Below are 15,643 nucleotides of genomic sequence, written 5' to 3'. Positions count from 1 at the left end.
TCTCTTCGAAGATACAGACCAAAAAGTACTTGTACTTTAAAAATCTAAAGCTGCTAAGGAGTTGTATTATAAGTTATCTGCTTATAAGGTTTGAAGCCAGTCGAAAGAGGCATGTACAAATTATAAACGTGAAAATCGGTATTTTAATGACCAGGCTGTAACGCTCCAGTATCCACAATCACACTTTTGTCACTGGCATATTATAACTCTCCTACACAGCATGACGCATTAATGCTGAGGCATGGAGACCATGATTGTAACTGACCCTTGTAATTACCAATGATTGTAACTGACCCTTGTAATTACCAATGATTGTAACTGACCCTTGTAATTACCAATGATTGTAACTGACCCTTGTAATTACCAATGATTGTAACTGACCCTTGTAATTACCAATGATTGTAACTGACCCTTGTAATTACCAATGATTGTAACTGACCCTTGTAATTACCAATGATTGTAACTGACCCTTGTAATTACCAATGATTGTAATGACCTGACTCTTGTAATTACTAATGACCGTAATTCATGAGACGCTTATAATTATTAATGATTGTAATGCACTTGACGGCTTTAATTTCGAATGATTTTTCTTTACACTAAAAGTCGTAAATTAAAGAAGTACACAACTCATAGACAAAAAACTTCATAGTTGAAATTAATAAGCTGTATTCACCTAGCTGAGTTAAAAGCTACAGCTCCTGGTCCACTCTCTTGACAAGCTTCACCTCTTTGGGAGCTCTCTTGTTGCAGCACTTGTACTGGTTAAAGACAGAGAGAGAGGTTAATGTGACAGATCACACTGGCAAGCCACATCCTGTCTGTCTCCTTGAGGCGTGGTTAATGTGACAGATCACACTGGCAAGCCACATCCTGTCTGACTCCTTGACGCGTGGTTAATGTGACAGATCACACTGGCAAGCCACATCCTGTCTGTCTCCTTGACGCGTGGTTAATGTGACAGATCACACTGGCAAGCCACATCCTGTCTGTCTCCTTGAGGCGTGGTTAATGTGACAGATCACACTGGCAAGCCACATCCTGTCTGTCTCCTTGAGGCGTGGTTAATGTGACAGATCACACTGGCAAGCCACATCCTGTCTGTCTCCTTGAGGCGTGGTTAATGTGACAGATCACACTGGCAAGCCACATCTTGTCTGTCTCCTTGAGGCGTGGTTAATGTGACAGATCACACTGGCAAGCCACATCCTGTCTGTCTCCTTGACGCGTGCACAACACAAGTGGTGATTCCTTTAAGGAAACTATCCAACTGCCAGACCATGTTAACATTAAACTGGAATCTTAAACATGAAATTCTCATTAACCCAGGCAGGTTCAGACTATGGCTGAGCAAGGAGGGCATCTCCTTGCTGCAGTGGGTGTAGACAAGTGTGACTTAATGTATGCCTTCTTCACGGAGCTCCACTGCCAGTAGTTACTCCAGTATTAAAAATAAAACTCACAATAGCTAATTCACTGAATGATGTAGCCTCTGACGATGATTATACCGAAGAACCTAAAGCTCCACCTTCTAACAGATAACCTCTTCCACAGAATATTTGCATATTCAGATGGCTCATTTTTGGCTATATATGTATATATATATATATATATATATATAATATAAATATATATATATATATATATATATATATAATATATATATAATATAAATATATATATATATATATAGTTTTGGAGTGGTTGGTGCAATTGTTTAATAAATGTATGGAAGAGGGTAAGGTACCTAGGGATTGGCAGAGAGCATGCATAGTTCCTTTGTATAAAGGCAAAGGGGATAAAAGAGAGTGCAAAAATTATAGGGGGATAAGTCTGTTGAGTGTACCTGGTAAAGTGTATGGTAGAGTTATAATTGAAAGAATTAAGAGTAAGACGGAGAATAGGATAGCAGATGAACAAGGAGGCTTTAGGAAAGGTAGGGGGTGTGTGGACCAGGTGTTTACAGTGAAACATATAAGTGAACAGTATTTAGATAAGGCTAAAGAGGTCTTTGTGGCATTTATGGATTTGGAAAAGGCGTATGACAGGGTGGATAGGGGGGCAATGTGGCAGATGTTGCAAGTGTATGGTGTAGGAGGTAGGTTACTGAAAGCAGTGAAGAGTTTTTACGAGGATAGTGAGGCTCAAGTTAGAGTATGTAGGAAAGAGGGAAATTTTTTCCCAGTAAAAGTAGGCCTTAGACAAGGATGTGTGATGTCACCGTGGTTGTTTAATATATTTATAGATGGGGTTGTAAGAGAAGTAAATGCGAGGGTCTTGGCAAGAGGCGTGGAGTTAAAAGATAAAGAATCACACACAAAGTGGGAGTTGTCACAGCTGCTCTTTGCTGATGACACTGTGCTCTTGGGAGATTCTGAAGAGAAGTTGCAGAGATTGGTGGATGAATTTGGTAGGGTGTGCAAAAGAAGAAAATTAAAGGTGAATACAGGAAAGAGTAAGGTTATGAGGATAACAAAAAGATTAGGTGATGAAAGATTGAATATCAGATTGGAGGGAGAGAGTATGGAGGAGGTGAACGTATTCAGATATTTGGGAGTGGACGTGTCAGCGGATGGGTCTATGAAAGATGAGGTGAATCATAGAATTGATGAGGGAAAAAGAGTGAGTGGTGCACTTAGGAGTCTGTGGAGACAAAGAACTTTGTCCTTGGAGGCAAAGAGGGGAATGTATGAGAGTATAGTTTTACCAACGCTCTTATATGGGTGTGAAGCGTGGGTGATGAATGTTGCAGCGAGGAGAAGGCTGGAGGCAGTGGAGATGTCATGTCTGAGGGCAATGTGTGGTGTGAATATAATGCAGAGAATTCGTAGTTTGGAAGTTAGGAGGAGGTGCGGGATTACCAAAACTGTTGTCCAGAGGGCTGAGGAAGGGTTGTTGAGGTGGTTCGGACATGTAGAGAGAATGGAGCGAAACAGAATGACTTCAAGAGTGTATCAGTCTGTAGTGGAAGGAAGGCGGGGTAGGGGTCGGCCTAGGAAGGGTTGGAGGGAGGGGGTAAAGGAGGTTTTGTGTGCGAGGGGCTTGGACTTCCAGCAGGCATGCTTGAGCGTGTTTGATAGGAGTGAATGGAGACAAATGGTTTTTAATACTTGACGTGCTGTTGGAGTGTGAGCAAAGTAACATTTATGAAGGGATTCAGGGAAACCGGCAGGCCGGACTTGAGTCCTGGAGATGGGAAGTACAGTGCCTGCACTCTGAAGGAGGGGTGTTAATGTTGCAGTTTAAAAACTGTAGTGTAAAGCACCCTTCTGGCAAGACAGTGATGGAGTGAATGATGGTGAAAGTTTTTCTTTTTCGGGCCACCCTGCCTTGGTGGGAATCGGCCGGTGTGATAAAAAAAAAAAATATATATATATAATTATTTTCTTTTTCAAAACATAAGAACACCAAATAATGTATGAGAAGGTAACACAGAAAACAATAGATGGTTCATATTGTAGGAGGTGGTGAGTAGAGGTAGCAACCTACCATAGCTCGCATGTTGAGTGCTGGAGGTTGGTTACGCACGTGACCCATAGATACCTTCTGGCGCAGCGAGTTGTGGATCTCCAAGATGGTCTCCTTATCCTGGCAGGTCAACCCTCCGGTTCCTGTACCAGAGAGAAAGAGAGAGAGAGAGAGAGAGAGAGAGAGAGAGATATCAACGAGGAAGACAGTAGTAATCCTCTTTCTACATCATTCAATGGCTTATAACTATGACAAACCTGCAATTCTTAAGTGGTTATATTATATATACACACACGTACACTCGACCCCTGCAAGCACATATAGAAGAGTACATACATTCACGTACACACACATATATAACACACACACTTAACACATATAACAGAGTGAAGGCAAACAAGGAAGCCTGACCGATATCATGTACATAAACATATCCTGGCGATGATACCTCTGAGGTGATACCTCTGAGTTTTAAGCTTAAAAATAGAGAGAGAGAAAAAGCAAATTGATAATAGAGTTTTGCTACTGAGTTGTTAGTTATTGAAGCTGTGTCGTTATACCTTTTTCCATAAGAGTTAAGAATAAACTTTGGTACAGTTAACATCAAGGTGCATTATTGTGGGCCAGTACACATACATTGACCTAACGTGGGCCAGTACACATACATTGACCTAACGTGGGCCAGTACACATACATTGACCTAACGTGGGCCAGTACACATACATTGACCTAACGTGGGCCAGTACACATACATTGACCTAACGTGGGCCAGTACACATACATTGACCTAACGTGGGCCAGTACATATACATTGACCTAACGTGGGCCAGTACACATACATTGACCTAACGTGGGCCAGTACACATACATTGACCTAACGTGGGCCAGTACACATACATTGACCTAACGTGGGCCAGTACACATACATTGACCTAACGTGGGCCAGTACACATACATTGACCTAACGTGGGCCAGTACACATACATTGACCTAACGTGGGCCAGTACACATACATTGACCTAACGTGGGCCAGTACACATACATTGACCTAATGTGGGCCAGTACACATACATTGACCTAACGTGGGCCAGTACACATACATTGACCTAACGTGGGCCAGTACACATACATTGACCTAACGTGGGCCAGTACACATACATTGACCTAACGTGGGCCAGTACACATACATTGACCTAACGTGGGCCAGTAGACATTCCCCTGGTGATAATATGTCAGCACTGACATAGCGTAGGCCAAATAGGCCTCATTTATTGTACTTGAATTTGATATTTTTAAGACTTGAAACTCTGAAGTGCTGTCTCACTTGGCTCTCCTTATTCCTCTGAAGATGTGTTTGTAAGTACATGAAAGTACTTCTTATTCGCCATCACACACACACACACACACACACACACACACACACACACACATATATATATATATATATATATATATATATATATATATATATATATATATATATATATATATATATATATATATATATATATATATATATATATATACATACATACATAAACTGTTTGAAAACTTTCATGAAAATAGTGAAATAGCAAAAGTTATTAAATATTTGCAATAACTTGAAGTTAGCAAGTCAGTGAGTGAATTATTGTTATAACTGTGTTCATCTCAGTTATTCGTCCAAAATCTGTAAAAAAAAAAGTTAATACTATAAACATTTAGTGGCGCAAGTGTGAAATTTTTATATATTTAATTTAGCGACTTTGGCCAGTGAAGATGTTTTTAGTTTTATAGCAATAATAACAACAACAACAGTAATAGAAACAGAAACAGCAATAGAAACAGTTGCAACAGCATCAGCAACACCAACAACAGCAACAATAGAAGCAACAAGAGCAGCATCACCAACAACAACAGCAAGAGCAACAACAACATCATAGCAACAACAACAACAACATCGTCAGTATGACATTTCCTCCCAACAAATATTAATCTAACATTTTACACTCATTTTCATACATTTTCCTCGTTGAACATGTAAGTATACGGAGATTCTGCAATTTTCGTTCCGTAGTGATTACATCTTGGCCAAACAGTTTGTGGCGAAAACAAGTTGAGGCAAAAACCAGACTGTCAAATACTTGACAATATCTGTCATGCCAAGAGAAGTGAACGGACAGATGTATGTTCCTACATGGACGTGAAGCCATAAAAATATATATATATATATAATCTTTAGTTTCAATAAGTAGCGAGAGAAGCCGTGTGTGAGTGAGAGACAGTTACTCCTTCAGATAAATTTGGGATTGGCGATATTAATATTCACATCACGAGCACTCACTATTAAATGTATTTGCACTCTGTCTTCATAAACAATAATAAGTTCGATCAAGTGGCACTTATGATGAAGGATCAAGAATCTGCTGCCCTGGCGAGGGTCACCTCTCCTCCCAGCAACCTTCTTATTGCTCTCTCTCCTTCACAAACATCACCCCCCCAACCCTCACGGGCTTTTGTCATATAAGTTAAAATAAGATTTAGTGTGTTTTTAACCTTAATGGTTGGCCATACAGTGACCCGCTGAGTGGTGCCCAAGGTTGCATGATTGACAGGGGCAAAAAGTAACCTTTGGTGTGAAGTACTGACGTACACAGGTGACTGGTCGTCACGTTAATCTTTACTATCATATGTCATCCCCAATACTTCATATACCCTATAATATTTTCTTTAAAAATAAGATCTGCTCTGAGACCAGGTCGCTGGAGCTGTGATACCTGTGATTATCAGCATAGCTGATAATTGGAGGTATCACAGCTACACTATTCGACAGTAGTTATGAGAGCTACTGTTCGACAGTTGCTATGAGAGCTACTGTCGAACAGGAGGAAGACAGTGCTGGAGAGGAAGTGTCGAGAAGTGTTGGGTAAACTCTCGAATGTTGAGGAAGAAAAAATATATAAAGAAAGTGGGTTATGTGAAGAATAACGAAAAGTCAGAATGAAATCAATGGTGAGAGCAGGAGGCTAGCAGAGAGCAGGAGGCTAGCAGAGAGCAGGAGGCTAGCAGAGAGCAGGAGGCTAGCAGAGAGCAGGAGGCTAGCAGAGAGCAGGAGGCTAGCAGAGAGCAGGAGGCTAGCAGGGAGGAGGAGGCTAGCAGAGAGCAGGAGGCTAGCAGAGAGCAAGAGGCTAGTAAAGAGCAGGATTCTAGCAGAGAGCAGGAGGCTAGCAGAGAGCAGGAGGCTAGAAGAGAGCAGGAGGCTAGCAGAGAGCAGGAGGCTAGCAGAGAGCAGGAGGCTAGAAGAGAGCAGGAGGCTAGAAGAGAGCAGGAGGCTAGCAGAGACCAGGAGGCTAGAAGAGAGCAGGAGGCTAGCAGAGAGCAGGAGGCTAGCAGAGAGCAAGAGGCTAGAAGAGAGCAGGAGTCTAGCAGAGAGCAGGAGTCTAGCAGAGAGCAGGAGGCTAGCAGAGAGCAGTAGTCTAGCAGAGAGCAGGAGGCTAGCAGAGAGCAGGAGGCTAGCAGAGAACAGGAGGTTAGAAGAGAGCAGGAGGCTAGAAGAGAGCAGGAGGCTAACAGAGAGCAGGAGGCTAGCAGAGAGCAGGAGGCTAGCAGAGAGCAGGAGACTAGCAGAGAACAAGAGGTTAGAAGAGAGCAGGAGGCTCTGTGTAAGGAACAGTGTGGTGACTGTGTAAGGAACAGTGTGGTGACAGTGCAAGGAACAATGTGGTGACTGTGTAAGAAACAGTGTGGTGACTGTGTAAGGAACAATGTGGTGACTGTGTAAGGAACAATGTGGTGACTGTGTAAGGAACAGTGTGGTGACAGTGCAAGGAACAATGTGGTGACTGTGTAAGAAACAGTGTGGTGACTGTGTAAGGAACAGTGTGGTGACTGTGTAAGAAACAGTGTGGTGACTGTGTAAGGAACAATGTGGTGACTGTGTAAGAAACAGTGTGGTGACTGTGTAAGGAACAATGTGGTGACTGTGTAAGGAACAATGTGGTGACTGTGTAAGGAACAGTGTGGTGACTGTGTAAGGAACAATGTGGTGACTGTGTAAGGAACAGTGTGGTGACTGTGTAAGAAACAGTGTGGTGACTGTGTAAGGAACAGTGTGGTGACTGTGTAAGGAACAGTGTGGTAACTGTGTAAGGAACAGTGTGGTGACTGTGTAAGGAACAGTGTGGTAACTGTGTAAGGAACAGTGTGGTGACTGTGTAAGGAACAGTGTGGAGACTGTGTAAGGAACAGTGTGGTAACTGTGTAAGGAACAGTGTGGTGACTGTGTAAGGAACAATGTGGTGACTGTGTAAGGAACAGTGTGGTAACTGTGTAAGGAACAGTGTGGTGACTGTGTAAGGAACAGTGTGGTAACTGTGTAAGGAACAGTGTGGTAACTGTGTAAGGAACAGTGTGGTGACTGTGTAAGGAACAGTGTGGTGACTGTGTAAGGAACAGTGTGGTGGCTGTGTAAGGCACAGTGTGGTGACTGTGTAAGGAACAGTGTGGTAACTGTGTAAGGAACAGTGTGGTGACTGTGTAGGAACAGTGTGGTGACTGTGTAAGGAACAGTGTGGTGACTGTGTAGGAACAGTGTGGTGACTGTGTAAGGAACAGTGTGGTGACTGTGTAAGGAACAGTGTGGTGACTGTGTAGGAACAGTGTGGTGACTGTGTAAGGAACAGTGTGGTGACTGTGTAAGGAACAGTGTGGTGACTGTGTAGGAACAGTGTGGTGATTGTGTAAGGAACAGTGTGGTGACTGTGTAAGGAACAGTGTGGTGACTGTGTAAGGAACAGTGTGGTGACTGTGTAAGGAACAGTGTGGTGACTGTGTAGGAACAGTGTGGTGATTGTGTAAGGAACAGTGTGGTGATTGTGTAAGGAACAGTGTGGTGACTGTGTAAGGAACAGTGTGGTGACTGTGTAAGGAACAGTGTGGTGACTGTGTAAGGAACAGTGTGGTGACTGTGTAAGGAACAGTGTGTAACTGTGTAAGGAACAGTGTGGTGACTGTGTAGGAACAGTGTGGTGACTGTGTAAGGAACAGTGTGGTGACTGTGTAGGAACAGTGTGGTGACTGTGTAAGGAACAGTGTGGTGACTGTGTAAGGAACAGTGTGGTGACTGTGTAAGGAACAGTGTGGTGACTGTGTAAGGAACAGTGTGGTGACTGTGTAAGGAACAGTGTGGTGACTGTGTAAGGAACAGTGTGGTGACTGTGTAAGGAACAGTGTGGTGACTGTGTAAGGAACAATGTGGTGACTGTGTAAGGAACAGTGTGGTGACTGTGTAGGAACAGTGTGGTGACTGTGTAAGGAACAGTGTGGTGACTGTGTAAGGAACAGTGTGGTGACTGTGTAGGAACAGTGTGGTGACTGTGTAAGGAACAGTGTGGTGACTGTGTAAGGAACAGTGTGGTGACTGTGTAAGGAACAGTGTGGTGACTGTGTAAGGAACAGTGTGGTGACTGTGTAAGGAACAGTGTGGTGACTGTGTAAGGAACAGTGTGGTGACTGTGTAAGGAACAGTGTGGTGACTGTGTAAAGAACAGTGTGGTGACTGTGTAGGAACAGTGTGGTGACTGTGTAAGGAACAGTGTGGTGACTGTGTAAGGAACAGTGTGGTGACTGTGTAAGGAACAGTGTGGTGACTGTGTAAGGAACAGTGTGGTGACTGTGTAAGGAACAGTGTGGTGACTGTGTAAGGAACAGTGTGGTGACTGTGTAAAGAACAGTGTGGTGACTGTGTAGGAACAGTGTGGTGACTGTGTAAGGAACAGTGTGGTGACTGTGTAAGGAACAGTGTGGTGACTGTGTAAGGAACAGTGTGGTGACTGTGTAAGGAACAGTGTGGTGACTGTGTAAGGAACAGTGTGGTGACTGTGTAAGGAACAGTGTGGTGACTGTGTAAAGAACAGTGTGGTGACTGTGTAGGAACAGTGTGGTGACTGTGTAAGGAACAGTGTGGTGACTGTGTAAGGAACAGTGTGGTGACTGTGTAAGGAACAGTGTGGTGACTGTGTAAGGAACAGTGTGGTGACTGTGTAAGGAACAGTGTGGTGACTGTGTAAGGAACAGTGTGGTGACTGTGTAAGGAACAGTGTGGTGACTGTAGGAACAGTGAACGTAGTAAAGAAACAGTGGTGGTGGTGTGAGCTACCCAGCATAATGTTTAACCTTCCATATACTATTCCAAACCTCCGCTGCATATTCATAAGTAGTGACCAGAATCAAACACGCATAGCTGACTCACTGAATCTACATAATGATACCACATTTGAAAGTCACCCGTAGAGAACATATATCTGTTTGGGGCCACTGTCCCTGTAGCGTACATTAGGGGCCCCTGCAGGTGTAGGGTCCATTAGGGGGCCCCTGCAGGTGTAGCGTACATTATAAACCTCTGCAGGTAGAGGGTCCATTAGGGGCCCCTGCAGGTGTAGCGTCCGTACCTACACACTCCAATTTCACTCCACTCAAGGAGTCTATATATTATGTGAAAGTAAAGTGTGTGAATGCTGCAGAGAGTAAACTTAGTGATGGTGATGCAGGTTGTTTGTGTGTGGTGGCCTCTCTAGGTCACCTGTTTTGTTCCTCGTGGGCTCTCTGGTGAGCTTCTCCGTGGGTCGACTCCTTCTACTCTGATCACCTACGCCATCACACTTCTCCACCACCCTCACCACAATAGATCATCCTGAGAGACAGTAATTTCCAAATGATAGTAACACCAGCTCTGCTAGAATAAGACCTTTGAAGCTGCCGTAGTTACTGAACCCATAGTATGACATTATCTTCATCGCCTTATTGAAGGCTCTCAGCTCAAGCAGACACACACTGGCTCTCCTCATGTGTGTAACAGATCCTCACTGATGGAATATGACAGGGAAATATCCCTAACTTGTGTCTCCGCCATGTACATATCATATAAAATAAGGCTGGAACACTCATGAGCCATTATGTTTTGTTTTAACGAAAAAACAGTATCGCCTCATATATTTTGTAGTGCTTGAGCATATCCTCATTGCTCATAATAAAGCTATCAGTTCGATAATAACACTGCTAGTGTAAGTAAGGTGCACTACACAAATTACATGTAAAAATGTGAGTATATATGTATTTATAAACCCTCTCATTTTATTCTATTTCGCTCTCTCAAGTGCTTGGATGTCCACTTATTGAAGAGTAAAGATAGGATAATAACCAGTGTGGTATGTCAAGGTACTGTATCTTATTAATGAAAATAAGACACTAAATACTAAGCAAATATCCTAAATATGCTTGCAACAGAAGAAAATGTTAAGTGTTGATATGTACTCCTGTTAACTTTTTTTTTGGGGTGGGGGAGGCTAGTTCTTGGGCCCTGTGTATCCGAGTGTTCTTACACTTCCATCCACACGATGGGTATGAGGTGTTCAATAAACCAGCCGCTTCGACGGCAGAATATAAAAATATCTAATCAGTCTCTTACACATCATTCAACCTCTGTAAAGTTATACCATTTGCTGTTGTTTGTATGTATATATGTCACCATATTCATAATTTCAAGTGTGTTAACCCTTATCTTCTGTCACTTTTACACCAGTTATGTTTAAATCTTAAGTCATATATTCTTATATGACATATGCGTAGGTCGTGTTGGAGAACACTGTCGACCCAGAAGATAATGTTATTTACCACACTGAAGAGCAATTCTCCAGAGAATATCTGTTAGGACATATTTCACTAATATATATATGTAAGTAGTCTCGTCAGTAATTATTCCTCTCTTTTCCCTATTCGTATAGATATATAGTACTACACACACATCATCTCTTTCTATCTATCTACACACACACACACACAGGACCAAGCATGCATAACAGGAAGGGCACTGCAATGGATCAGGAAGTACCTGACAGGGAGGCAACAACGAGTCATGGTACGTGACGAGGTATCAGAGTGGGCGCCTGTGACGAACGGAGTTCCACAGGGGTCAGTCCTGGGACCAGTGCTGTTTTTGGTATATGTGAATTACATGACGGACGGGATAGACTCAGAAGTGTCCCTGTTCGCAGATGATGTGAAGTTAATGAGGAGAATTAAATCGGATGAGGATTAGGCTGGACTACAAAGAGACCTGGACATGTTGCAAGCCTGGTCCACCAACTGGCTCCTTGAATTTAACCCTGCCAAATGCAAAGTCATGAAGATCGGGGAAGACCAAAGAAGACCGCAGACAGAGTACAGGCTAGGTGGCCAAAGACTGCAAATCTCACTTTTGGAAAAAGATCTTGGGTTGAGTATAAAACCGAGCACATCTCCTGAGGCGCACATCAACCAGATAACTCCTGCAGCATATGGGCACCTGGCAAGCCTGAGAAAAGCGTTCCGATACCTCAGTAAAGAATCGTTCAAGACTCTGTACACCGTGTACGTCAGGCCCATACTGGAGTATGCAGCACCGGTTTGGAACCCACACCTGGGCAAGCACGTCAAGAAATTAGAGAAAGTGCAGAGGTTCGGAACAAGACTAGCTCCAGAGCTAAGTGAAATGCCCCACGAAGAAAGGTTAACGGAAATCGGCCTGACGACACTAGAGGACAGGAGGGTTAGGGAGACATAACGACATACAAAATACTGCGAGGAATTGACAGAGTGGACAAAGACAAGATGTTATAGAGATGGGACACAGAAACAAGGGGTCACAATTGGAAGTTGAGGACTCAGATGAATCAAAGAGATGTAAGGAAGTATTTCCTTAGTCATAGAGTTGTTAGGAAGTGGAATAGTCTGGTAAGTGACGTAATGGAGACAGGAACCATACATAACTTTAAGACGAGGTATGATAAAGGCCATGGAGCAGGGAGACAGAGGACCCAGTAGCGATCAGCAAAGAGGCGGGGACAGGAGCTATGATTCCACCCCTGCAATCACAAATAGGTGAGTACAAGTGGATGAGTACACACACACACACATTTATATATGTGTGTGTATGTGTGTGTGTGTGTACTCACCTAATTGTGGTTGCAGGGGTCGAAACTCAGCTCCTGGACTCCTGTGTGTGTGTGTGTGTGTGTGTGTGTGTGTGTGTGTGTGTGTGTGTGAGCACTCATCCACTTGTACTCACCTATTTGTGGTTGCAGCGGTCAAATCATAGCTCCTGGCCCCGCCTCTTCACTAATCGCTACTGGGTCCTCTCTCCCTGCTCCATGGCCTTTATCATACCTCGTCTTAAAGCTATGTATGGTTCCTGCCTCCACTACGTCACTTACCAGACTATTCCACTTCCTAACAACTCTATGACTAAAGAAATACTTCCTTACATCTCTTTATTTCATCTGAGTGTGTGTGTGTTTGTGTGTGTGTCGTGCCGAATAGGTAAAACTTGGGATTTTGGCTTAAATATCAACGCTCTTCTTGCCGAACAATGCAAGCTAAAACTTGTGTATGCAATAATTTCGCAAAAATCATCCTGAACCTAACGAAGAAAAAAATTCATTGTGTTTGTTTATTATTAAATTATTGTAAACTTATCTAAAATATATTTAGTTGGGTTAGGCTAAATTAAGTTGTGCTTGTTATAATAAGGTTAGGTAAGTTTTCTAAGTTTTGGGAGGTGTGTGGGAGAGGTTGTGAAAGACGGTTATAACCGAGTGATAGTAACTCCAGAGCTGCTGGAATGAAACCCTAAAAGCTGCCAGAGCTTCCTCTACAGCAGCAGCAACGATAAGGACAACACCAGCAGCAGCAACGATAACAATAACACCAACAGCAGCAACGATAACAACAACACCAGCAGGAGCAACAACAACAACACCAGCAGCAACGATAACAACAACACCAGCAGCAACAACAACAACAACAACACCAGCAGCAGCAACAACAACACCAGAGGACGTTAAGGACACACAGTGAGTTAGGTGTAGTTGTCACACAGGTTGTGTTAGTATTCACCTCGTACTCACTGACTCACCACCATCTATAGTTGTTCATTACTCACTTCCAAATGTGAGTACGATTCACGTACCCCAGTGTGTGTGTGTGTGTGTGTGTGTGTGTGTGTGTGTGTGTGTGTGTGTGTGTGTGTGTGTGTGTGTGTGTGTGTGTGTGTGTGTGTGTGTGTGTGTGTGTTTGTGTGTGTGTGTGTGTGTGTGTGTGTGTGTGTGTGTGTGTGTGTGTGTGTGTGTGTGTGTGTGTGTGTGTGTGTGTGTGTACTTAGCCAGTTGTGGTTTCAGGGGTCGAGTCTCAGCTTCTAGCTCCGCCTCTCAGTTAGCCTCGATCTGTTACACAAATGAAGGCTTTATTGTGTCCTTCACAAGTTCTCAAAAAACCATATATGGAGGTGCCCAAGTTTGTATGATTACTCCTTCATGGAGGTAATCATATAAGTTTAATGTGATAACCATACAGACTTGAATGGGTAATCATACAGGCTTGATGGGGTAATAATATAGACTGATGGGGCCCATAACATATGCTCATGATACTAGGTGATGGGGGTACTCACTGAGAAGGTTCTTTCCCGGGCACTGGGCAGCAGGGAAGGCACACATGGTGTGCCTGGGGTCGATGGCACTGTACTGGCAGCAGGTGGCCAGCCTCAGCAATGCCACAAGAAGCAGCAGAGGCAGAAGCGGCAGCAGCAGTGCAGCTCTCCGTGTACCACTCATGCTGCAGACACACATACACTCATCAGTATACTCATGCTGATGGAAAGAGTTAGTATATTCATGTTGACGGTGTTATAGCTGCAGTATATTCTGCTAGAAAGAGGCAGTATATTCTGCTGGAGGAGAGAGAGAAAGAGAGAGAGAGAGAAAGAGAGAGAGAGAGAAAGAGAGAGAGAGAAAGAGAGAGAGAGAAAGAGAGAGAGAATCGTTATTCTCCGCTAGAGAAGAGATAACGCCAGTAAACCCTACTGGAGAATCAATCTCTCTCTCTCTTTCTCTCTCTCTCTCTCTCTCTCTCTCTCTCTCTCTCTCTCTCTCTCTCTCTCTCTCTCTCTCTCTCTCTCTCTCTCTCTCTCTCTCTCTCTCTCTCTCTCTGTCGCTGACAGAGGATCGAGCCTTCATCAGTCCTTGCGTTGAACGAATCACAAGGGTTTAGCACTCTCTATAGGATAAACTTAATTTAAACAATATGGTGCTACAACTTCAGTACTAGTATGAGATTCAGAGTATCAACAGTGCGTGGTCATGTACTTGAAGAAGCACTTACAAGTCATGCAGTGTGACAGCACTTCTCATTCAGGAAAATAATGGGACAAGAGGACATTGTATTGGGGCAGCTATGATAATACAAGAGGATGTTGTCTTGAGGCAGCTATGATTCACATCAGTAGCACGATCAGACAGGATCAAGGCACATATTCTCTCACCATCCCTTCAATTTATTCTACACAGACACACAAACTGTCAAGGTAACAACTATGTCTTTTCTGCGTGATTAATTAATTTCAGTCAAAATATTATGTATTTTTTATTCTCGTTTAGGTTAGGTTCATTTTTTTTTATCACGCGTGACAGTAAATATGGAGGTTGGATTGGTGGGTGACTCACCTCCCAAGCCATCCCCTGCTGTATGGAACCCATGGCACTCACCTTGTATACTCATTTCCAGTCTCCTATACTCTCTTCCAGCTTTGAATACTCACCTCTAGTCTTGTATAGTCACTTCCAGTCTTGTATACCCATCTCCAGTCTTATACACTCACCTCTAGGCTTGTACAATCATTTGCAGTCTTGTACACTCATCACCAGTCTTGCACACTCACTTTCAGTCTTATATATTCACCTCTTCCAGGTGAATGTATTACTTCCTTTGCTATGCTGAAATTCAACACTGAAAGATACCTCCTAACAGATAAAGAACTGTTTCGCTAACTGTCTTCATTATATTTGCCTCACTATTTAGCAATCAACACACCATCATTATAATTATCACCACCGTCATCACCATAACCGTCACCATTGCCACAACCATTCCCATGCAGAAACTCACACACACACTGTTGGAAGGGCCACCACAATAATGGTTTAAACGCGACATTTGTGGCAATACCATAATTTACCTTGACACAGTAAAGCATAGCTGGACAGCCCCGCCCGTACCTGCCTAGCCTGCCACACTAACTCCTGAGCTCTTCTGCACCTCTTTCTCCTCTTCCTCTTCCTCCTTCTCTTCTTATTCTTTCTTCTCTTGTTCCACCTCCTACTCCTCC

At 43.3% G+C, this 15,643-nt stretch overlaps 1 protein-coding gene across 1 annotated transcript in view; it reads right to left on the bottom strand.

Annotated features, from left to right (window-relative positions):
* Positions 1 to 15,643, bottom strand: part of LOC128696543 (venom allergen 5-like) — a 135,414-nt gene that overhangs the window by 27,752 nt on the left and 92,019 nt on the right. The window contains exons 3-4 of the mRNA XM_053787841.2: positions 13,931 to 14,094; positions 3,490 to 3,611 (exon numbers count right to left, since the gene is read on the bottom strand). Of these exons, the coding sequence (XP_053643816.1) occupies positions 3,490 to 3,611; positions 13,931 to 14,093 (285 nt within the window). The 5' untranslated portion in view covers position 14,094. The remainder of the gene's footprint in view (positions 1 to 3,489; positions 3,612 to 13,930; positions 14,095 to 15,643) is intronic.

Source organism: Cherax quadricarinatus, chromosome 47 (genome assembly GCF_038502225.1).
Source record: "Cherax quadricarinatus isolate ZL_2023a chromosome 47, ASM3850222v1, whole genome shotgun sequence".
Lineage (NCBI taxonomy): Eukaryota > Metazoa > Arthropoda > Malacostraca > Decapoda > Parastacidae > Cherax > Cherax quadricarinatus.
Note: the sequence above shows the minus strand (reverse complement) of the source record. Positions and strands in the feature narration are given on the sequence as shown.